Source organism: Chiloscyllium plagiosum, chromosome 26 (assembly GCF_004010195.1).
Source record: "Chiloscyllium plagiosum isolate BGI_BamShark_2017 chromosome 26, ASM401019v2, whole genome shotgun sequence".
NCBI classification, from domain to species: domain Eukaryota; kingdom Metazoa; phylum Chordata; class Chondrichthyes; order Orectolobiformes; family Hemiscylliidae; genus Chiloscyllium; species Chiloscyllium plagiosum.
The window spans coordinates 41,184,995-41,208,830 of NC_057735.1; the positions used below are offsets into that span (position 1 = coordinate 41,184,995).

Sequence of the window (23,836 nt, forward strand, 5' to 3'; positions counted from 1 at the left end):
GCTGGGCTTTCTTGGCTATGGAGCTGATGTTGAGGGTCCAGGTGTGATTCTCTGCCAGGTGGATACCAAAAGATTTGGTGCTGTTCAGGATCTCCACAGGATGCCTAGAGGAGAGTGGTTGCCGTGCCCTCCTGAAGTCAACAGCCATATCTTTCGTTTTGTCCACATTCAGAGATAGGTTGTTGGCTCTGCACCAGTCTGTCAGCTACTGCACCACCTCTCTGAATGCTAACTCGTCATTCGTGCTGCTGAGACCTACTTCAGTCATATCATCGGTGAACTTGATGATGTGATTCGACCTGTGCATCACTGCAGTCAGCAGGGTGAACAACAATGGACTGAGCACACCGTCCTGGAGGGCCCCTGTGCTCAGTGTGATGGTGTTGGAGATGCTGTTCCCAATCCGGGCTGACTGAAGTCTCCCAATCAGGAAGTCCTGGATCCAATTGCAAAGGGAGGTATTAAGCCCAGCTTTCCAATTAGGTGCTGAGGAATGATAGGTTTCAGTTCTGTATTTAACACTATGAAGGTTTTATGTAGGTGTCCTTCTTCTCCAGGTAGGTGAGGGCCAGATGGAGGATAGTGGAAATGGCAACATCTGTTGAGTGGTTGGATCGATGCGTGACTGCAAGGTGTCCAGTAGTGAGGGGGTCAGCAGGATCTGGATATGCCTCATCACGAGCATCTTGAAGCAGTTCATGATGATGGGTGTAATTGCAACAGGACGGTAGTCATTGAGACAAAGTGCTGAAGACTTCTTTGGCACGGGGATGAGGGTAGTGGCCTTGAAGCACATTGGAACTGTGACGCAGCTTAGGGAGATGTTGAAGATGTCCATGAGATCATCGCCAATATGTCAGAGCATCTTCTGAGCACTCTGCCAAGGATGTTATCTGGTCCAGGGAGGGTCTGCGTGGATGTGTCAGTATATAGGAGTGTGTGTGCGTGTGAGAGAGTGTTTCATGCAGTGGGGTCACCTGTAGTGTGGCATGAACCCAAGGTTCTGATTGAGGCCATTCCCATGGGTACCACACTTTGTTATCAGCTTCTGCTCAGCTACTCTGCATTGTTGCTTATTCCCAAGTCCGCCTCACCCAAGGCCGAATGGCCCAGACCGCTGAAGTGTTCCCTGACTGGGAGGGAACACTCCTGCCTGTGATTGTTGTGCGGTGTCCATTAATCTGTTTTCGTACTGTCTGCTTGGTCTTGCCAATATACCAAGCCTTAGGGCATCCTTGCCTGCAGCGTATGAGAGACCACGTTGGCCGAGTCACGTGTACTTGCTGCGTACATGGTGGGAGGTGTGTCCATGTGTTATGGTGTTACCTGTGTCGGTACTCTGATACGTCTTGTAGCGGCTGCTGTGACAGGGTTGTATGGTGTTGGCCTGAAGGCTGGGCAGTTTGCTACAAATCGTAATCTGTTTAAGGGTTGGTGGTTGTTTAAGGGAGCGAAGTGGAGGCGTGTGGAAGATGGTGCTCATCCTCATCGATAATGTGTTGCAGGCTACAAAGCGCATGGCATAGTCGGTCGGCTCCCAGGAAGTACTGGACAATGAAGGGTACCCGGTCTGTTGCAGCCTGTGTCTGTCTCCTGAGGAGGTCATTACAGTTTCCTGCTGTGGCATGTCAGAACTGGCAGCCGATGAGTTGAGCATCGTACCCCGTTCTTATGAGGGCATCCTTGAGCACTTTCAAGTGTCTGCCACGTCCTTCCTCATCTGAACACATCCTGTGTATGCATAAAGCTTATCCATAGGGGGTGGCTGTTTTAATATGTTTTGGGTGGAAGCTGGAAAAATATTGCATCGTGAGGTTGTCTGTGGGTTGGCGGTACAGTGAAGTGCTGAGGTGCCTATCCTTGATGAAGATGCATATGTCCAAGAATGAGACATACTAAAGAGTAGTCCATTGTCAAGTCTGATGGTGGGATAAAACTCATTGATATCACTGTGTAGTTGTTTCAGTGATTCCTCCCATGGGTCCAGAGGAAGAAAATCTCGTCCATATATTTGATGTATAGTGTTGGTTGGAGGTCCTGTGCAGAAAAGAAGTCTTATTCGAACTTGTGCGTGAAGATGTTGGCATATTAGGGTGCAAATTTAGTCCCCATGGCTGTTCCTTGTGTCTGGGTGAAGAACTGGTTGTCATAGGTGAAAACGTTGTGGTCGAGAATGAAGTGGATGAGTTGTTAGGATGGTGCTTGGAGATTGACAGTTGTTGGTATTGAGCACGGAGACTGTTGCCCTGATGCCCTCATTGTGGGGAATGTTAGCGTAGAGTGCTGACACGTCCAATGTTCCCAGTTCGAGTGGTCCATGGGTGCTAAGTTTCTGTAAGAAATCTGTAGTGTTGCGACAGAAGCTGGGTGTCCTCGTACAATGGGTTTCAAGATGCCTTTGACAAAGCCAGAGAGGTGCTCACAGGGTCCCATTGCCAGATACGATGGGACATCCTAGTGTGCTGGATTCATCTATCTTTGGAATGCAGTAGAAGTCACCTACGTGAGAAGTATGTAGGATGAGGGGGCATGAGAACTCCAAAGGACTGGATCAAAAGTCAGATCAGCTGGTAGTTGTCTGTTCCTGGTTGTTCACTTGTCAGTACACTCCATTGCAGTAACCTGTTCTATTCTAAATGATGATGGCTCCTCCTTTATCTGCTGGTTTGATGACAATGTTCCGATTGGTTTTGAGAGCATGGATAGTGTGCGTTGTGATCGGGTGATTTGCTCTACTTGTGGGTACAGCTGATAAATCTGGCATTTGTGCATTTCTTGATGGTTTGAGCATACGTGTCAAACCCAGGGCAGCGGCTTTCTGGTGGGGTCCAGTCGACCCCTCCTTTGGTCACTCCTCTGTGGGCGGACGCACATATACCCCATCACACATTCACACTCTCACACTTACACACCATTGCACTCCCGCGCGTACCTTTGTACGCCTGCACACCATTGTCCGCCCAGACGATCGCCCGCCTGCATGCCATTGCACGCCCAGACCATTGCCTGCCCATACATCCCATCCCACGCCCGCATTCACACCCTATTGCACACACCCCATTGCACTCACTCGCACGCACACCCCATCGCACTCACTCACCCATGCACACACCCCATCGCACACTTAACCAAGCTTGCGCATACTCTTATCACATGCACTCACATGCGCACTCAATCTGTCGCTCCTACATACACGTACATAAGCTTATGGGGTGAATTTGTTTTGGCACAATTACATTTTATTTTGCTCAAAAACCTGCATGAATCCATGTACAGAGGAATCTCGATTATCTGAACGAGATGAGCGGGCAGTATTTTGTTCGGATAATTGATTATTCGGATAATCGATTTAGTGACTTTCCCCTGGGGCTTGGGAGCTTTCTATTAAGTCTACTCCCTGTTCAGGAAACTGCAGCACACTGTGTGCAAAGCTCCACCTCCTGCCCGCCCCCAATCCTGTCCAACATTGCTGCTCTCTGCCCACCCCCGTCCGCCCCCAAAACCCTGTCCAACACCGCCACCTACACACCCCCCCCCCACAACGTCGCGCTGCCTCTTTGATGGTCCAGGTCAGGTTGGCCGTTGCTCTTGTTAGGATGTGGTATTGCAAAGATGGCTCTGGGATGGCCATTGTATCCAAGTGAATCAGAGTATGATCAGCTGTGTAAAAACCTTAAAAGTTGTAAAATGTGGCACTTTTAATATCTGTTTGTATTAGTAGTGCTCAAATATCACCATTTATGAGATGGTAGTAGGTGGTTGTGAATATGGGTTGGTGGGTTTATATGGGCGGGGGGGTGGAAGAACTTGTGTTAGGAGGATTGGAGAGTAGGAAACTCTGGAGAGAAGGTGATGAATTGAGATGAAAGTTAAAATCATCCAAGTTGAGGCACTGCTTGGTGCAGATACTGATGGAGGAAATCATTGAATTATTTTGTCAAGGAAATTGAAATTGTACTTGGGTAATATTAAACCTATATATAATCTCAAAGAATGTTTTGTCAAAAATGTTCTATGTATTAGATGAATTTAGTTTTGTAATTTTCAATATTTTGAACAAAGATGGATAGATGTTTGTGGTTTCTGGTTAAGCAGCAGCTTTTCAATTGAAATGTCTGAGAGGTTCTGACATAACACAGTACCATTTGGCTCGCCCCATTTATTCAAAAAGCCAAAATTCAACTTGTTAAAAACTTTTATTGACACTTATTACATTGCCTTGCCTTTAAATTACGTTGCAAAATTTAAAGGATGTTCCCTTTGATACCTGTGCCTTGTGTAATGGCAGTAGAAATTATGGTAAGAGGTTTAAATGTTTGATGTCATGCTTCCTAGCTAATGCATTACATTTGGAATGTTGATTTTTGTTTTTCACCCAATGCCTATCAATCATGTACGAATGGTTTTTGACTTTTTCTATTTCCCTCTTTGCAGAGCTCCTGAAATTATTCTTGGACTAAGATTCTGTGAAGCCATTGATATGTGGTCACTAGGATGTGTTATTGCAGAGATGTTTCTGGGATGGCCATTGTATCCAGGTGCATCAGAGTATGATCAGGTATGAAAAGCCTCAAAAGTTGTAAAATATGGCATTTTTAATATTGTGTGTATTAGTATTGCTCAAATATCATCATTGGTGAAAATGCTTCATTTTGTGCCAAATGACTTTATTTCCTAATAGGTAGACTATGATTGTAACTGATGAAGGGCTTTTGCCTGAAACATCGATTTTGATGCTGCTCTGATGTTGCCTGACCTGCTGTGCTTTTCTAGCACCACTCTAATCTAGACTATGATTGTCAAATGACTTTATTTCCTAATAGGTAGACGATGATTGTAACTGATGAAGGGCTTTTGCCTGAAACATCGATTTTGATGTTGCCTGACCTGCTGTGCTTTTCTAGCACCACTCTAATCTAGACTATGATTGTAACTGAGCTGATTTAGAATACACTTAGATTTTGAGTTTGAATATTTTTCCTGATTTGAGAGAGGCTTGTTGTGGCAAGGCTGTTGGTATTCAATTTGCATATCTTTCTGCTAACACGTTAGCTTTTTTATTTTATTCATTTATTCACTCGTGGCATGTGGTGTCACAGTGAAGGAACAATGATATATTTCCAAGTCAGGATGGTGAGTGGCTTCGAGGGGAACTTGTGAGTAGTTTCTGCTCCCCTTATCCTCTTGGCTAGATTGAAGTGGATGTGGGTTTGGAAGGCGCTGCTTAAGGATCTTTGGTGAATTTCTGAAGTGCATCTTGAGGTAAAACATAGTCCTACTACTGACCATTGGTCGAGAGAGTGGTTGCTTGTGGATGTACCAATCAGGTGGGCTACTTTGTCCTGGATGGTCTCAAGCTTCCTGGATGGTCACACTCCTGACTTGTGCCTTGTAGATGGTAGACAGATTTTGGGGAAGGGTTTTAGGTTCCTGATGAAGGGCTTTTGCCCGAAATGTCAATTTTCCTGCTCCTCGGATGCTGTCTGACCTGCTGTGCTTTTCTAGCACCACTCTAATCTTGACTGTAATCTCCACCATCTGCAGTACCCACTTCCGCCAGGTTTTGGGGAGTCAGGAAGTGAGTCACTCTGCAGTATTCCTAGCTTCTGATGTATTTTTGTAGCTACTGTGTTTACGTGATGAGTTCTTTTGAGTTTCTGGTAAGTGGTGACCCCCAGGGTGATAGTGGGTGATTCAGTGATCATATCACCATTACATGAAGCTGTGTAAGCAACAAGGAAGAAAAGAATTTTCAAGGAATTAGAAGGGGAAGACTGGTATTTTGGGGATGAGCAGTGGTTGGGTTGTGGTGTGGAACAAGTAAGGGTGATGGTCATGCATAGTGTAAGATGGATAAGGGAGAGCAGAAGAAAAAGGAGAAACAAATGATGATCAAATTTGCCTCCAAAAGCAGACAGGAGTTGCATGTGACTAATTTTCCTTACAAATGAGATAGGTAAGAAGTGATGTTCTGTTACTTAAAATTTCAGGAAGGATGCTACTTTGGCATCAATTGCAAGAGCTGTGTGAAGGTTGGCAAAGGGTTTTTATATTTTGAACTTGACTTCAGTGGAAAGAGTGGTAATATTGAGCTTCTGCCTGGGGGCTGTGTTGGAAATCATTTGGTGCACTGCCTGGTTTCAGCTTTGTGAATTCACCTTTTTGTGGTTGAGCAATTTTTCTGCTATCCAGTCATGTGTTGGGCAATTCTGCAGTCTCTTGAGCCATTAATTTATAACTTAACAGTTTTTACATCAAAACTATAATGTTCTGCATTCAAGAAAGTTATCTTCTATTGGTTGTTTAGCTGCAAGTGCCTTTTAGCTCTTTAAATAAAAACAAAATACTTGGAAGTCTTCTGTAAATCTGATTTATTGAAGAGTTGGCTTCAACTCGACACATTAACTCAGGTTTTCCTTTGTAGATGCTGTGAAACCTGAATTTTTCCAGCACGTTTGTTTGTATTTCAGATTTCCAGTATCAACATTACTTTTTTGTTCTTGTTCATTATTTCCTTCTCTTGAAGTCCAGCATTTTGTTTTTAAGATGATCAGTTTCAAAAGCATTTCATTTTCTTTAAATGTATCCAAATATTAGCTGCTAATATTTCCTTTACCTGCTACTTTGTCTTGTGTACAACCTTCAAGTGAAAATAGTGTGTGTTTTAACCAGCTTTGGTGTCTAACTCTTGCTGTATTTTTTCATGTGAATGTCACTGGATAATGTCAATATCCTTTAGCATATATGTAATGTACCTTATATTTATGTGTGGCAGTAACAAATTTTGAAACTATTTCCACGAGCTAGTAAGAAAGGCTGCTTAACTGTAAAAGTTACAATTTTCTTATTTAAACTTCAACCACTTGTCTGTTACCTGTGCTTATGATTTTATAGATGGTCTACTGTGGTACTACCACAGTAGTTGCAATTTCAGCATTTGATGTGATAGTGCAAAAAACTGTAATTATTCAGCCATACTTACCCCATCTCTGAAACAGTGAGTGGAAAGTGTAGGTTTGTGCTAGGGAGCATTTACTTCCAGAAGAGCAAAAGTTCTACTTTGACATTTCAAGTTTCTAATCAAAGAACATATACTGAACAAGACTGAACCTGCACATCAAAATATTTTTCCATATCTTTAAACATTTTATTGTTATAACTCGGTGACTGACCAAGGCATATGAGAACATATGTCCTACACTAAATATTTGTAAGACAGAGCTCCCCACCAACCTGCCCCTATCACACCATATTGTGTGGACAATGTGGACTACTTTTCATACCTTAGGAGCCTACTATTGACAAGGGCAGACATCAGCAAGGTTCCTCATCATGTTCAGTATGCCAGTGCAGCGTTCGGTCACTCAAGGAAGAGATTGAAGACCAGGGCCCCAATAGCAAGTTCATAACATGCAGAGCAGTAGTGATGTGCACCACTTGTGTGTCTGAGATCTGGACTATGCATAGCAGACACTTCAGAATTCTGGAGAATTGCTAACAGTGCTGCCTGTGCAAGATCCTGCAAATCCATTGGCAGGATGGGTGTACCAATATCAGTATTCTTGCTCATGCCAACATCCCCAGAATCAAAACATTGACCATGCTTGATCAACTCCGCTAGTTTGTCAACATTGTCACAATGCCTGACATGAGACTCATATAAAATGAGCATTGTATTCAAGAACTTCAACATGGCAAGTGAGCCCTAGGAGAGCAGAGGAATTGCTTAAAAAATACCCTGAAGTGCAATATTCCCATCATTACCCGGCTACCTGAAGAAAAGTATCTGTGGAAGTTCTGTAAAACTCCAGTTTCATTGCCAACAACCAGTAGATATTGAGTCTCTAAGAGAAAGGGGTGCGTAGCCTCCAAGCCCCACCTGTGGCAGACTGTTAGTTGTGCATTAGACTCTTCATTCATCTGAGAACTCATTTTTAGCTTGGAAAGCTACAAGACACTGCCTAAGAACGTATAGATCCTTACTAGGAAATGCTGTGCATCCATGAGCCTCATTTATCTATCAGTTTCTTTCATGGAGAAATATGTGGGGAGTTCTTTTCATGTGAAAAGTCACTGTACTCAATCAGTGTATTTGTAAAATGAATATTATTTTTGGTTGTGGTCAGATTAAGGGCTGAATTATTTGCTCCGATAACAAGCCTGTTATTTTAAATGGGATTGTACCTCCAAACTCAGGCCTCAAGAAATAAATGCTGAGTGACAGTGATTTTTCTCATTGGCAAATATTCAGACCATTTATAGCATTATTATTTCTTTTCCAGCTGAGATCTGACTTGTTACAGACGTTGTGTTGAAAATAGGGTCTTCTATTCTCTTAACTTGATCATTGTCAGAGGTAGAAGAAGCGGTTTATTTTGGTTTTTAACCCTTCTTGGGTTAAATATCATTACTTCCATATTGATGTTTAATTGACAAAACTCTACTTGAGCTTAAAACTGAGAAGACCATCTTATTTGTGGTAACTGCCCTTTTGGCAAACCTGCTGGAGGTCTAGTGGTTAAAAGTTTGTTCTTTTAAGCAGTTTTTTTCAGTGACCTCAATCCATAATATTTAGAAGATATCACTCTGAAGTTTAATGATGTCACAGTGACCTCCAGGCTGATTGAGTTTATTACTTGAATTCTAAGTTGTTTTTCTATACATTAAAAATACCAACATAAAGTGCTAAAGCATAATTCTGTTCCAGTAGTTTAGTATCTTCACACACACACACAATTTGTATCACTGCCTGAGAAATGAATTACACATGAAATGAGAGCCTGAAAGAGAGATACATGTTTATTATCACTGTCATTTCTGGTGATGTTTTGCATCAGTAAATAGGTGTGGATAATATTGCAACAGACTTGTTTTTGTCCCAGTTGATTAGCAGAAAACTGGTGTCTGCATGAAGTAACAAATGACTGCTATTATTGGCACAAGGTGCTGCAGTTAATGTTGATAGTCAATATTTGCATTTAATCAGTTGTAAACGTAAGTAAGGAAGGCAAAATGTTGACTCTTCCATCAATACTACGTCACCCCCAATCACCCCATTAAATCCATTTCTTGCACATGTCATTCCAACTAGAACAGACAATTAATTAATATTGTCCATGGATGTCATTGATTTTGTGCAACCAAATCCTCACCTTTAACTGTAACTCTTCAGTAAGCAGAAAACCGCCAGTTCCTGTCCTTCAGCATTTTATTTGTTGTCTCAAGTCCAGGGGTGCAAACTTGAATGAAATTGATACATGTCTTTCTTGGTCTGTATAAATAGGTGTGGCTGTATCACACCAAGCTGCAAGATTGCAGGATCACCTTTGAGGGTAGAGATAATAATGAGGTTCTTTTCTCCATAAATAACTGTCTCTATAAACTCCTTTCTCCGATCCCTTTCAAGCCAAATGCCTCTTCTCTTTCAAATAGCCAGGGTAGTGAACGATAGAATTGGTGCAAATCTTTACAGAAATACAATGCAAACTTGCACTTCCGAGCTCAAATCAGCCAAGAAATCCCAATTAAGATCCAACATCTGAGTACAATTTTCAAAATTTCTACAAAGTTTGGCCCATCCGCTTTCTTCTCTCCTACTTAGTCAAGCTTTCCTGTTTATCTGGCTTGACCAGCATTTATTGCCTTTCCATAATTGGCCTTGAGAAGGTGATGGTGAGCTGCTGCCTTGAATGACTGCAATACACATAATGTGAATACCCCTTCAATGCTGTTACAGAATTTTTGAGCCACCAATAATGAAAGAATAGCGATAGTATCTTCATATAAAGAATGATGCATGGATTATTGAGGACTTATTCAGAATGTGAAGTCTCATGTGTGTGTTACCCCAAACTCTTTAGGTGGTAGAGTTTGCAGGTTTGGAAGATGCTGTCAAAGGAGCCTTGGAAGCTTGGTGCAGTACATCTTATAGATGCTGCATAGTACTGCAACTGTGAATCAGTGTTGGAGAGAATGAATGTTGAAAATGGTGGCTGAGGTGCTGATTAAGTTGAGAACTTAATCCTGGATGGTATCATGTTTTTGATTACTTTTAGAGCTGCATAGGTCCAGTTAATGGAGAGTTTTTCATCACACTCATAGCTTGTGCCTTGTAGATGGCGGATGGGTTTTAGGGAGTCAGGAGGTGAGTTAAGCACCACAGAATTCTTATATGGTGGGTGGGGAGGGGGATGTGAGTGGGAGCCAGGCGGGGGCAGACAGGTCTCGCGCACAGTGTGCTTTTGTCTAGTCTCCTGAAGGAGGAGCAGACTTCACATAAAACTCCGAGCCGCAGAGGAAATCAATTGTCCAAATAATCAATTTCTGAGCAAAATAGTGCCTGCCCATCTCGTTCGGATAATTGAGCTTCCTCTGTAGACACAAACTGCTTCTGTATTTGAAGAGTCCTGATTGATGCTGAGCATTGTGCATTTGTTAGCAAAAATTACCACTTCTGACTTTTTGATGGAGAAAATTGTCAGTGACGAAGCAGTTGAAGATGGGCCAAGGACACATTCTTGACTATCTCCTGCTGAATGTCTTAGGACTGCCTCAAACAAACATAGCCATATTCCTTTGTGCTAGTTCTGACTCCAACCAGTGAACATTCCCCCACAATTCTCATTGACTTTGGTTTTGCCAGGTCTCCTTGATCAAGTGCTACTTTGATGTCAAGAGCAGCCACCCACACTTCTCTTGAGTTCAGCTCTTTTGCCCCCTTGGACCTATGGCTGTAATGAGTTCAGGGAATGAGTGGACCTGGCAGAACCCAAGCTGAGTGTTGGGTAAATGCCCCTCATTACCACTGTCACTGATCCCTTGTATCACTTTGGTGATGGAAAGTAGACTGAGACATAATTTTCCCCAAATTAACATCGCAAAAACTTATCATAGAATCCCTACAGAGTGGAAACAGGTCCTTCAGCTTAACAAATCCACACCGATCCTCCAAAGAATATCCCACCCATTTCACTGCGCTATTACTCTACGTTTACCCCTGACTTAACCTACATATCCCTGAACACTATGGGCAAGTCAGCATGGCCAATTTACCTAACCTGCACGTCTTTGGATTGAGAGGAAACCGGAGCACCTGGAGGAAACCCACACAGACACGGGGAGAATGTGCAAACTCCACACAGACAGTTGCCTGAGGCTGGAATTGAACCTGGGTTTCTGGTGCTGTGAGGCAGCAATGCTAACCACTGAGCCACCGTGCCACCTTCTTTAGCTTCTACAATAAAGGTTGCTGTTTCACCAGTGACAATATTCCCCACTCAATTCATATTTTAAGTTAAACTCTATCATTGGTAACTGTGACATTCAATTTGCCCTGAGCTAAACTTTTGATCATAAAGACTACTTTCTGTATTAGTGTTACTTGTATCTGTCTTCATCTCAAACTGCTGCTGAAATACTCATACCTAACTTTACTATTTTTGATGCGTAAATGTACTTATGGAGTTAGGGATGATATTGATTATAACATCTTCCAACCCTAAAATTATCTTCTACTACCAAATGTTAGAACTGTACCCATCCAGGTAAGTGGAGAGTCTTCCATCACATCCTTGACTTGTGCCATGCAGAGTTAGCTATTGGAAAATACAAGGGAACCTCAATTATCTGGTTGAGATGGGCAGGCACTATTTTGTTCGAATAATCGATTATTCGGTTAATCAATTCAATGCTTTTCCTCTGGGGCTTGGAGTTGTTAAAAGTCTGCTTCCCATTTAGGAGACTGCAGCAGCACACAGCATGTGAGACTCAGCCCCCAACACCCCCTACTCCAGGGCAGCCAGATAGTACACCAACAACGAGACTGCTGTTGGTGCAGCTCCTTTGTAGATAAGTCTCCAAATAGCACACAGATACACATGTAACTTTTTGACAGGTTTCACCTTTGCCCTGTACAGGACATTGTTGGAGAGATTATGTGGTGAAGGGGGAGTTTAGGTTACACCCCTCTGTAGAACTCTAGGGAAAGTGTGGGGAGAGAGGGTGGAAGGTCAGTTATTTGGAGACGGTGCCTGTTTAATCACTGTAAACAAAAGACACGATCACTGTTGGAAACACGTCTTTGATGTAATGTTTCTATTGAGATCTCCTTCAGATAATCTGATTTTTGGATAATCGAGGTGTCTCTGTACTCAATATCTGACAATATTTCATGACAGCAGTTGTAATATGACAGGTGCAGTTACATTTTTTGTTGGTGGTGATCCTTGGACTTTTGGTAGTGAGATTCAAATTTTTAATTTTTTAAGTTAACCTATTTTTCCAATTGACAATTATACACCTCTGGAGCAGGTGGGACTTGAACCCAAGCCTTGCTGTTCAGAGATAGGGACTCTACCTCTATGTCACAAGAGGACCCAATAGTGAGATTCAAAGGATTGAATGTCAACATGGTTCATCTGACTCCCTCTTGGTGGAAATGATCATTGCCTGGCATTCACTGGTATGAATGTTAATTACCATTGCCAGCTCAAGTCTGAATGTTGCCCACATCTTCTTTCCTGTGGGCAAAGACTGCTTCATGATCTGAGAAAATTCAGAGTGAGGAACTCTGCAGTCATCAGTAATTGTCCCACTGTAGACCTTCATGATGTTGGAAAGATCATTGAAGTAGCTGAAGATGTCTACGTTGAGGGAACTGTCTAGATAAATGTTTCCAGTGATGTCCTTCTGAGATGATTGATCTCCAACCATATCAGTCTTCCTTTGTGTTTCATATGATCTCAAACACTGAAGTTTTCTCTTTGATCACTACGAAGTCTGGTTTTACAAGGACTTCTTGTTTCCATATGTCAAAGCAGATTTGTTTAAGGGCAGTCAGTGTTATCATAAGAGTGGAATTTATCAATTTTAATTATGTTTGGACCAAAATTGTAACCAGTTCTTGAATAGTCTTGGCAGAAACCATTGAGCATAGGTTAATGGATAATTACTAACTAAATGCCTCTCTGAGATTACAAAATTAGAGGTATACAGTTATGTTACTGGTGATAGTCTAAAACAACTAAAGAATGCCCTAGTTTGAGCTGCTGAATTTGTTGAATCTGTTCCATTCAGTATGGTGTTAGTGCCACAATACATGAATGAGGGTGTCCTTGTTTTGAAGCCTTATCTTTACATTGGTAGGTGTGACCACCGGACTAATTCTGATATGGGTGGATTAATATGTGGCTGGTATGAGCATAGCATGGTGTTGTACTGCATTGCAACTCTCTGCAAACTAAATTGTAATTTATCAGTAACTTGGTGGGGGAGGTGTGTGTTTTGGAAGGGTGAATTTCTGCACATAATTTAACTAAAGTCATCTACGCAAGTTTTAGAATTAGTAGAAAGTTGCAATTACAGTTCTTTTGTTTTTTCTTTCAGATACGCTACATTTCTCAAACACAAGGTTTACCAGCTGAGTACTTGCTAAGCGCTGGAACAAAGACGACAAGGTTTTTTAACAGAGATCCAGATGCAGGATATCCATTATGGAAGCTGAAGGTTATTTAGATCTTTGATTTAAAAAAAAAGGCTTCTGGGATTGACAGAAGTCTTTAAGTTAGCTTTTGAAAGTAGATGTGCAAGTTTAAAAGCTTAAAGCCCAGTACTTCCCTGAGGTGTATCACTTGTCTGCACTTGCAGCCAGTTTTTAAAAAGCAGTTTTTATCTTATTCCTTCTTATCTGTAATAAACTTCTGTGTGTTTTTTGTCTTTTCAACTCGTTAATATAACGTATGATTTCATAAATTGAAATTGTTTTGTCAAGTACAGGTGTAATCTGAACAGTTTGCTAGCTAACTAGATAATGCATATTTGAACAAGTCGGGGTGGGTACTCGATGTAACTCCTATTCTTCTCTTGAAATTTGGATGTGAAAGTCCAACTTAAATTTAACCTCGGATGTTCTAGTTGGAGAATTCCGAGCATTACATCTGCTGAGCTCTTAGTTTTTAAACTTCTGATGTATCGCTGCTGTTAGTAAATGCTGTGAACTAGTTAGCTGATTGTCATGTTTATGAGCAAAGGTATGTCACTTAATAGAGTTTGTTCTCCTCAAAGTAATTCTGATCAGCTGTAAGGATAATCCAAACACAACTTAGTGTTCAGATTCTTCTCCAGACTGCATTGTGAAGCAGCTGTTTCCTGCAAAATTCAACTATTGATTATTGTAATCTCAATATAACAAGGAAGAAGTCCCTTTTTAATCAGTGTTAAACAGCTGCAGGCATTGGATGATACTGTGTGCTATTTCCCAATTGTGCAAGAAATTTTATAAAACCTCCTGTTTGCCTATCTAAGGCTATTTTTGTGTTGCTACCAAAGTAAGAGAGAGCTTGGTTTACTAGCAATTGTAAATGGCCAAAATCATGTTTTAATTATTTCAGATTATATATTCTGAATTTGGGTTAAGTGTAATTCTCTTTTTTTTGTTTTATCTGTCTCAAAATAATTTTTTTTGTGAATAAGTAATAGACCTTTAACTAAATGTGTTAAATGTTAGAAGTCTGCTAATGGTGCTATTAATTGAGTTATAACCAGTCACTATGAATGAGGGAATGAACAAGCATCAATGTGACCATGACAGTCTTAAGAATTGAAACTGAGATAAAAGTACATTAAGGAAATATTTAAATGTGTGTAACACTTGTTAGAATTCCTTTGAAAATCTATCAAAAGCAAAGTGCACTACATGATTAATTTACTGAGTAAGAATTTTCCAAACTTGCTACCAGAAGTTGATAGAAAGCAGTTTAATGTTTAATTCTGTAGAATTGTCATGGCCATCCTATGAATTTTTAACGAGATTAATCTTTTTTAAATTTTAAAACAAATCATACTCATTGAGCTGCAGTGCCTTCTATTCAATTTATTTGATCAAAAATGGAGTCAGTAAAATGATCTGGCCAGTAGCAAGTTGAAGTTTTGGTTGAGGAAATAGTCTTCAGTGCTTCTTGTGTAGGAAAATTTATCTTTTTTTCTCTCTATTAGACACCAGAGGAACATGAGTTAGAGACTGGGATCAAATCGAAGGAAGCAAGGAAGTACATTTTCAATTGTTTGGATGATATGGCACAGGTAAAAATGGAGTTTGACTTGTTTAACTTCTGCATAGCTCTGTTGTTATCTGTATGTAAAGCACATTTGAGGCAATGCCGGGAATTCTCACTCTAGTATTCTTTCTCTTATATTTCTCCCCACTTCTCTCAGTTTTCAGCAGGATTTGTTGACTGCGGAAGTAACCATATTTGAGACTGGTCCTTAAAACTTAAAATATTTGACCTCAATTTGAAGTGAACAGTTTCAACATGCTCATCAGATCCACTTAGGCTTTCAGTTTCAACCCATTAAATGATGCTGTTCCATCAGAGTCTTTTTAAAAATTGCTTTTGTGTAGTTGTCTGGAATTTAACATGGGCTGGTGACAAAACAGTTCTTTCTGGTTTATGTTTGGTTTGTTCTATCATGTAATATATTTGCGTTGTTATCTTTATAGTTTGAAAGTTTGTATTTCAACAGAAATATTATGCAAGTTAATTCTTTTGTGAGTAGTTTTAGTTGTCGACCTATGAAGATACTTACTGTTATTTGTAAAGAGCTCCACAGAGCTCCCACCTGGGTTAGTAGATTTTGCATTAAGATAATGATAAGGTTTAATTTGTACTTAATTAAATAGAGTAGCTGTGGTTGCAAAAGTTGTTCCCTTGGTTTAAGAAGCAGAAAATTGTTTTATCATAAGGAATATTGTAGGGTATCTGACATCCCCATATGAATTTTTTTTTCTGGGAGGTGGGACTGAAAATGGCACATATCATTCAGCAGCTAGAGTGACCTCATTCTCTCATCGATGCAATGAACTTAAAAATCAGTCACTTTGCAAAGATGAGGGATCAAAGTCACATCTTCCTGAATTTTATTTCTTGATTTCCCATTGAATGAAAAAGTTCATAGATGTAATGTTAAACATATGTAGATGCAGAAATTCTGAGGGGATTCACTGAAGACCAACAGGACAAAACTTGCACCTATCCACTGTAGAGACCCCCACAGTCAGACTACTTAACATAACTCTGTTGGGCACCAGTCAATTTTCGGTATTACTGGTACACTGATTAGGTAGGTGTCTTGCTGCAGTACCTTGCCTTATCAATAGTTAGCTATGATGAGCCTCTCTTATTGCAAAATTCCTGTTCTGCTTAGAGCCTGTAAACTATCATTCTCCAATCAATTGTATTGTCAAACTAGCCTTGAAATTCTGAAATTTCCTGTTTGTCCAAAGTACTTCCCATGTACCAATCAACCCACAACGCGTTCAGCAGTACTGGAAGTTGGATATTCGTAGATATGTCTGAAGTTGTGTACCATTAAGAATGTAAAGTAAGAAAGTGCATATATAGTCCAACTAGTGGAGATTACAAACCCCAATCTCTCTTCGTTTTCTTCCTTATTTATTTAGATCGCCTGAATTAAGCTTTCTTGTTTGTTCTGGTGACAGTGTTACAATGGATTCTACTAAATTATGGAGCTTTTAAATGAAAGAATGAAACTAAATCCAATGTATTTCAAATGTTACTGCTTGGAGTGCTAATAGTGAGCCTAACATTTTTTCCAACACTAGTGAAATCAATTTCGTTGAGCAGTATAATAACATCGTTGTTTGCCAATCTACTTTCAGTTTTAAAAATTCTGATTCTTATTGCAGTTTTAGAAAATACCGGACCACCATCGTTTTGTACTACTCATTCGGCTGCCCTCCTGATAGCAGTGACTTATGCTGGTACATTGTTCCATACTTAGCCCCAGCACACATCTGTGTTGTATGCACAAATCAAGCAAATTATATTGGAAAAATTCCTTTACAAGGAGTCTGGTCTGGTCTTCTCGTTCTCCTGAATAGAGAACTTTACAGTATCTCAAGAGAGATTAGAAGAGAAAAAATTGACTTGTAACTTTCTGGTCTTTTTTTCCTTTTCACTTTAAACCTTGTATCATTGCCCAGTAGTGTTAAGACCAATTATATTACCCTAACTATATTGCAATTAAAATTTGCTACAGGCCAGCATCCTCTGGTCTTTAAATATGGGGTGCAACATATTTACAAATGTAATCATTGGGAAGCTTGTCTTTTTTTTTAAAATAATATTTCTGGAGTAAGGACAAGTAAGAAATTAATATTGGGCAGCACGGTGGCACAGTGGTTAGCACTGTTGCCTCACAGCGCCAGAGACCCGGGTTCATTTCCCGCCTCAGGCGACTGACTGTGTGGAGTTTGCACATTCTCCCCGTGTCTGCGTGGGTTTCCTACGGGTGCTCCGGTTTCCTCCCACAATCCAAAAAATGTGCAGGTTAGGCGAATTGGCCATGCTAAATTGCCCATAGTGTTAGGTGTAGGGGAATGGGTCTGGGTGGGTTACGCTTCGGCGGGTCGGTGTGGACTTGTTGGGCCGAAGGGCCTGTTTCCACACTAAGTAATCTAATCAGTTCATGCCTTTACTGGATTTAAAGTCTTTGCATGTTACTAAGTGTTTAGTGTACAACAAGATCAGTTCCTATGCAATGCTGAGTACTTAATCCACAAGTGTATTTAGTGATAGAGGATTATTATTGAACATTATACATATGTTGATAAAGATTCTTTTACCAATTCCCAGGAAATAAAAAAAATATTGTCTGCATTACTACATTAGGGACTTGAACAAGAGAAATACTCCAAAGTCTTAAGGGCCATTGAAATTTGCCAAATACACATATTCATCTCTTAAACATTTTGACATTTGGTATTTATTGATATGACCTGAAACATGTTAGTGCAGTGAAAGGAACTAGCCAAGCCCCTGCCATATTTTTATCCTTAGAAAATCTAACCTCAACCTGTAAACTGTGCACTTGACACTTAAGTTAGACCAAAGATTGAGTACAATCTTAAGATAGTCATAGCCTCTGTAACTTCTTAATACTAACTTTTTTTTCAAGATGACTGTCTTAATTCATTTAATGACAAACCTATTATCACATTGTCAATCAGTAAAGAGAGACAATGATATTGTGTAATATTTTCTGCTTTTAGGTGAACATGCCAAATGATTTGGAGGGAACAGACATGTTGGCAGAGAAAGCAGACCGGAGGGAGTATATTGATTTGTTGAAAAAAATGTTGACAATAGATGCTGACAAGAGGGTTAATCCGTTAAAAACCTTAAACCATCCATTTGTTACCATGACACATCTACTTGACTTCCCTCATAGCAATCAGTAAGCTCTTTAAAATACATAAATATTATTTGTGAAATGAAAGACTTTGTATCTTGAGTTTGGAAATTATAATGTTTCACCTGCAGAAAGTTGCCTGACTCTACCCCTGTCTCAGCTCATATGTTGCAGGAAACATTTTCCTTGTTTTGTTCCTTCTAGATTTGTGTTCCATTTGTACCTCTTACTGGCGTTCTCATCTTTCCACCTACATAAACTTGAGGGCTTTCAAAACTTTGCTTTCTTGTTCTAACTTGCACTGAGCTTCATCCATCAACCCCTATGCTTGCTAATGTACATTGACTCCTGATGACTCATGGCTCAATTTTAAAATGATCTTCCTCATTTTCAAATCATCTCTAGTCTTGGTCCTTGCTATCTCTATAACCATGTACAACCCCGTGAGATGTGTGTTCCTCCAGTTCTGGGCATTCTATCACATCCAATTTTAAATGCCCAGCAATTGTTGGTATTGTCTTTGTCTGCTAAGGCCAACTGCTTTGATATCAACTTAACCGCTTCACATTCCTTTCTGTCAAACCTATCTACCATTTTATTTTAAAGATAATTCTTCAAATATACATTTTGAATATACATTTTGACTAAACTTTTGGTCATCTATCTTAGTACCACTTGCATTTGCTCAAAGTCAAACTTTTTGATATTGCACCTTGGATGTTGAGATGTTTTACAATGTTAAATGTATTCTATAAATGCAATGTTTTCGTTCCTAGTTAAGGTCTTATTTAAAGCTACTTTTATGCCATGTAAATATTGTGCAAGCACATGTTTCTCAAAACAATCCAACAATTCAAAATACGTCAATTAAACCAGGCATGCAGCTTGCTGTCCAAGTGTATTTCGTTGTCTGGAAAATCTACCTCCTACTTCATGCAATGACAGATCAGATATACCCCACACTAGTTTTTATTTTATCTGACAAAAGAAACCAAATAATAATACTTAATGATAGATTGGTACAGTGCAGGCAGTACTTAACTGTAATTTGGCAATTTATTGTGTGTCTGTGCATGGCTTCCCCAGAACTCATAAAGCTCCGCTCTTTCAAGATAAAGAAGAGTAATTGTATGTAAACCTAATGTTTCTTCTGGAGGTTAGGCACTATCATTGTACTTTTTATCCATACTTTTACAAAATGTGTTTACTGCAGATGCATGGCTGTGTACAGGAATGTGTTGGAATTAAGTGCACAGTTTATGTTTTTAATCCCATTTAAAAAATGAATATATTGACATTCCTTGTAGTGTGAAATCCTGCTTTCAGAATATGGAGATTTGCAAGCGTCGAGCCAACAACTATGAAACAATAAACCAGAATAAAAGCCCATTTATTGCACATGTTGCGCCGAGCACAAGCACAAACTTGACAATGGCCTTCAATAACCAACTCAACACCATGCACAATCAGGTATGAAAATGTCTTTTTAAGCCCAGTTTATCATAATAGTGTAAAAGTTTCCTTTATTTGCTTTCTAGTTTGATGTAGAATTGAAAATCTGAGTCTAGAGTGTTATTTCATGTAGAAAGTAGCCAGAAGTTTCACATTGGTATACTAGGGACTGCATTTTTGACTTCAAAAGAGCAAAAGTGCCTGGTATTGACATTGCATATGAGGAATAGAGAATGTTTTGAATCCCAACAGAGAAGTTTAGACACTTTGAGCGCAGTTATCGCAAAATGCCTTTCATGCAATTGTAAGTTGATGGTCACAGAATTTGCAGTGTAGATTTGCAGTTATTTAAGTCATATTCTGGAGTTGAATTTTCATCCATTTAGTTGCATGGACATTGGAGAGACAATTATACTAACTGAGCAGTTTTTTGATTCTTTCCTATGGGGAAAGAAATTACCATGTGTTGTACTCTTATTCTGATACAATTTGCAGGACGAGAGGAATTTGGTAAGCCCAGAGTCTGTTTTTGAGATTGAATTACAGGTCTTTCTTAAACCCTATGTTATTACTGATGTGAGAGACCTTTTATTATAACCTGTTTGTTAGAAAATAACGATGCTTGCATTTTCTCTCACATCTCACGATCTGTCTGTATTTTAAAATAATTACCAATGTAGTGTCCTTTTTAATTTCAGTATATTGGCTATTTTACATCAATGTATGCAAATGAATTATTGGACAAACTTAATGTTTTAATACTCTGATGGATAGCAAGTATGTACTAAATTCCAAAAGAAGGAATTGGAGAAAGAAAATAAATGTTATGAGCAATAAGGGCTATTAAAATGTTGCATGAGTGATATGAGGAAGGTGTGTTCTGGAAGGAATTATGACTAATCTAGATATATGCATGCCATATATAGGGATACAGTCCTCAATCTCTATATTCTTAAAGCAGGTGAACTGTAAGTTTAAGTGAGGTAGCTTAAGAAATTCTAATCAGTTCTATTATGATTAAGACATATCAATATAAAGGTTAATTGTGGAGCAGAGAGCATAGCTGATGTGTAACCTGTTAATATTACCTTCCTTTCAAGAGTAATAAACCAACATTCTTATTATGGCCCACAAAGTAAAGTGGATCCCCTTCTTTAATACCTGTGTGTAAAATATTGCCAGGTAGCATCTGTTAGTGGAGGAACAGCGTTAACATTTATGCTTAATGATATTTCATTAGAACCTACAAAAATGAGATATAACAGGCTTTAAGCTAATTCAGAGGTGGGGAAATGGGTGGGGTGTATGGACGGTGAATAAAAAGGATGGTTTCTAATTGGGTGGAAGATGCAGTATTGAATGTTATAGGATGATACAGGATGAAAGGATATGCCAGTGACACAGTAAAGAAACAAGGATTTGGTCTAGAAGTAGTGCACAGTCAACAGATTTCCACCATTGCTGCAATGATGCCAACACTAAATGGAGCTTCCTGTTATGAAGTGACTTCTGGTCCTACAGCAGACCAGTCCACTTCTCTGTCAAACCCTCCCTCTCCTTGCAAACAAGAAATTCTGCACCTACCCTTTACCTTCTCCTTTCTCATTTCCAGTTTTTCAAACTGCCCTTTCCAGGTGAAACAGCAACTTACTTTGTATTGTTTTTGTTTAGTACAATTTTCAGTTGTTAATGTGATCTATTTTACTCTGTGCAGGGAAGACCTCACAAATTGAGTGATCACTTTGTGGAATATCTCTCCAATCCACTGATGTCACTCCCAACTTTTACTTGACTCTACTCCCATACTAACCTTTCTGTCCTTAACCTGATCTTTTAAAGTTTGCTGAGCTGCATTGGAACAGCCCTTCATCTTTCAATTAAGCACTTTATAACCTTCCTAACTTAACACTGATAACATTCTGTAATTGCAAGTCATAATCTCACATTAATTGTTTCATACCAGTTACTACCTGCCCTGCTGTATTTTCTGTGCTCATTTCAGATTTCCACCATCTGCAGTACTTAGCTTTTGAAATAATTTGATTTTCGATTCCATCAGATTTCTTAGACAGTAAAACATAAGATCAGAATTAGGCCATTCAGCACATCGAATCTGCTCCATCATTTGATCATGCTTAATCTGGTTATCAACTGCCTTCTCCCTTTAAGCCTTGATTCTGTTATTAATCAAGAACATACTCCTTTTATACTTTTATGGATAGGATTTTGTTAGCTTTGGCCGCTTGGTGGTTGAAAGGTTTTAACATTGAGTGTAACTTTTTTTGCTCAAAATCAAATGGGGGATGGGAACAGTGTAAATGGATGTAAACTGCTTTGTGGGAAAAAAATGGAGAACCTTGTGAAAATACTATTTCGGTACAGATATATCTATTTTGGGAATTACTTGAATGACATAGCAGTTGTGAAAAGATAATCATCAAGAGATGTATTGAGATTGTTTGTGTAGAATATTCCTGGAATTCTTGAGGAAAAGATTATGACATGCAGCGGTAATGGTTAAACTGGTTATAAATGTAATTTTTTTTAACTGGACAATCTACTTGCATACGATTCTGTTATAAATCCTATGAAAAGCTCTCACTTTCTTATATTGCTAACATATAATTTGATTCTTGAATTCTTTACTTCCTTTAGGCCAACACCCTGGCACCTACCTCCACAGCTGCAACCCTTTCACTGTCCAGTGCTGATGTATCTCTGCTTAACTATCAACCTGCACTCTACCAGCCTGCAGCAGCACCTGTGGCAGGGGTTGCACAAGCAAGTATGCCTCTGCAGGCTGGAACGACACAGCTGTGTGCGCAGGCTGACCCCTTTCAACAAGCCCTCATTGTGTGTCCACCAGCATTTCAAGGTAAACATCTTTCTGCCCCTCATAACTGTCTAATACAAATGCCAAGATCCTTGTGCAATTCAAATACCCTCTCTGAAATCTGAATCCCTTCCAAAATCTATTTAATGTACACAGACTGCCAAACTCAAAGAGCAACATCAGCCTTACAATTTTGTATGTATATAGACTGTACTATGTTCAAATTCACATTTTCTTCTATTTTATGGCAAACCTTGTGTTTAATTTAGTTTGGAAATTGTTCAGCCCTGTGGTCAGCAGTGGATTGTATTTCTGTGGAGTCTTATTGATTTTGCTTGTTGACTGCTTTTCAAATTGCATTACATTATGTAACACAGCAAAGATTTTGGATTTGATTGGAAAATATTTTATTCTAACAATCAACTGTGATTTACATTTGCCAGTTACTGGCATCTTGATTTTTAAAAAAATAATTGGAGCTGTTAGACATCTAATCTTTTGAGTGCTGTTCATTGAGATGCTGTGGTTTGAGATTCAATGGAGTGTAAACATTGAGCAATGTTGCTATGTAGAAAAATCATTAAAAGAGGGAGAGAAAACATTGGTCGGTACTGAAAGCTTGAAAGAAACAGCAACTGTAGTTGAGTAATCGTAGTGAAATCTTTAATTACATAATAAACTAATTCTGTATACTAGGAGTTGAAATTATTTAATGAACTGGAAGCATATTAGTATGGCGAAAGTGAGGACTGCAGATGCTGGAGATTAGAGTGGTGCTGGAAAAGCACAGCAGGTCAGGCAGCATCCAAGGAGCAGGAAAATTTATGTTTCAGGCAGGAGCCCTTCATCAGGAATTCCTTCATCAGAATTTCCAGCACCACTGTAATCCTGAGCATATTAGTATGGATAAGGCTTGGTGTTCCAGAGCAGCATCTGAATCCACATTTAAATTCATTTTTTCTGTCACTATTTGGGTAGTTCATGTAGAGAATTAAATATGAGGCCTGGTTTAAACTGTCCTGCTGAGTAGGTTTTGAACAGGTCATAAAATATAATAGCAGAAATAGGCCATAGAAAATGTGATTTTGATATGATTCGGAAATGCCGGTGTTGGACTGGGGTGTACAAAGTTAAAAATCACACAACACCAGGTTATGGTCCAGCAGGTTTAATTGGAAGCACACTAGCTTTCGGAGCGACGCTCCACAATCACCTGATGAAGGAGCGTCACTCCGAAAGCTAGTGTGCTTCCAATAAACCTGTTGGACTATAACCTGGTGTTGTGTGATTTGTGATTTTGATAGTGTGTAATGATTGTCCGGGGGGCTGAACAAGCACCTTGAA

At 39.6% G+C, this 23,836-nt stretch overlaps 1 protein-coding gene across 4 annotated transcripts in view; it reads left to right on the forward strand.

The window, feature by feature from the left end:
* Positions 1–23,836, forward strand: part of LOC122563288 (homeodomain-interacting protein kinase 1-like) — an 88,764-nt gene that overhangs the window by 39,491 nt on the left and 25,437 nt on the right. For all 4 annotated transcript variants that reach the window (XM_043716988.1, XM_043716989.1, XM_043716990.1 and 1 more), the window contains exons 3-8: positions 4,435–4,558; positions 13,384–13,503; positions 14,992–15,078; positions 18,068–18,252; positions 19,515–19,677; positions 22,315–22,534. In XM_043716988.1, the coding sequence (XP_043572923.1) occupies positions 4,435–4,558; positions 13,384–13,503; positions 14,992–15,078; positions 18,068–18,252; positions 19,515–19,677; positions 22,315–22,534 (899 nt within the window). The remainder of the gene's footprint in view (positions 1–4,434; positions 4,559–13,383; positions 13,504–14,991; positions 15,079–18,067; positions 18,253–19,514; positions 19,678–22,314; positions 22,535–23,836) is intronic.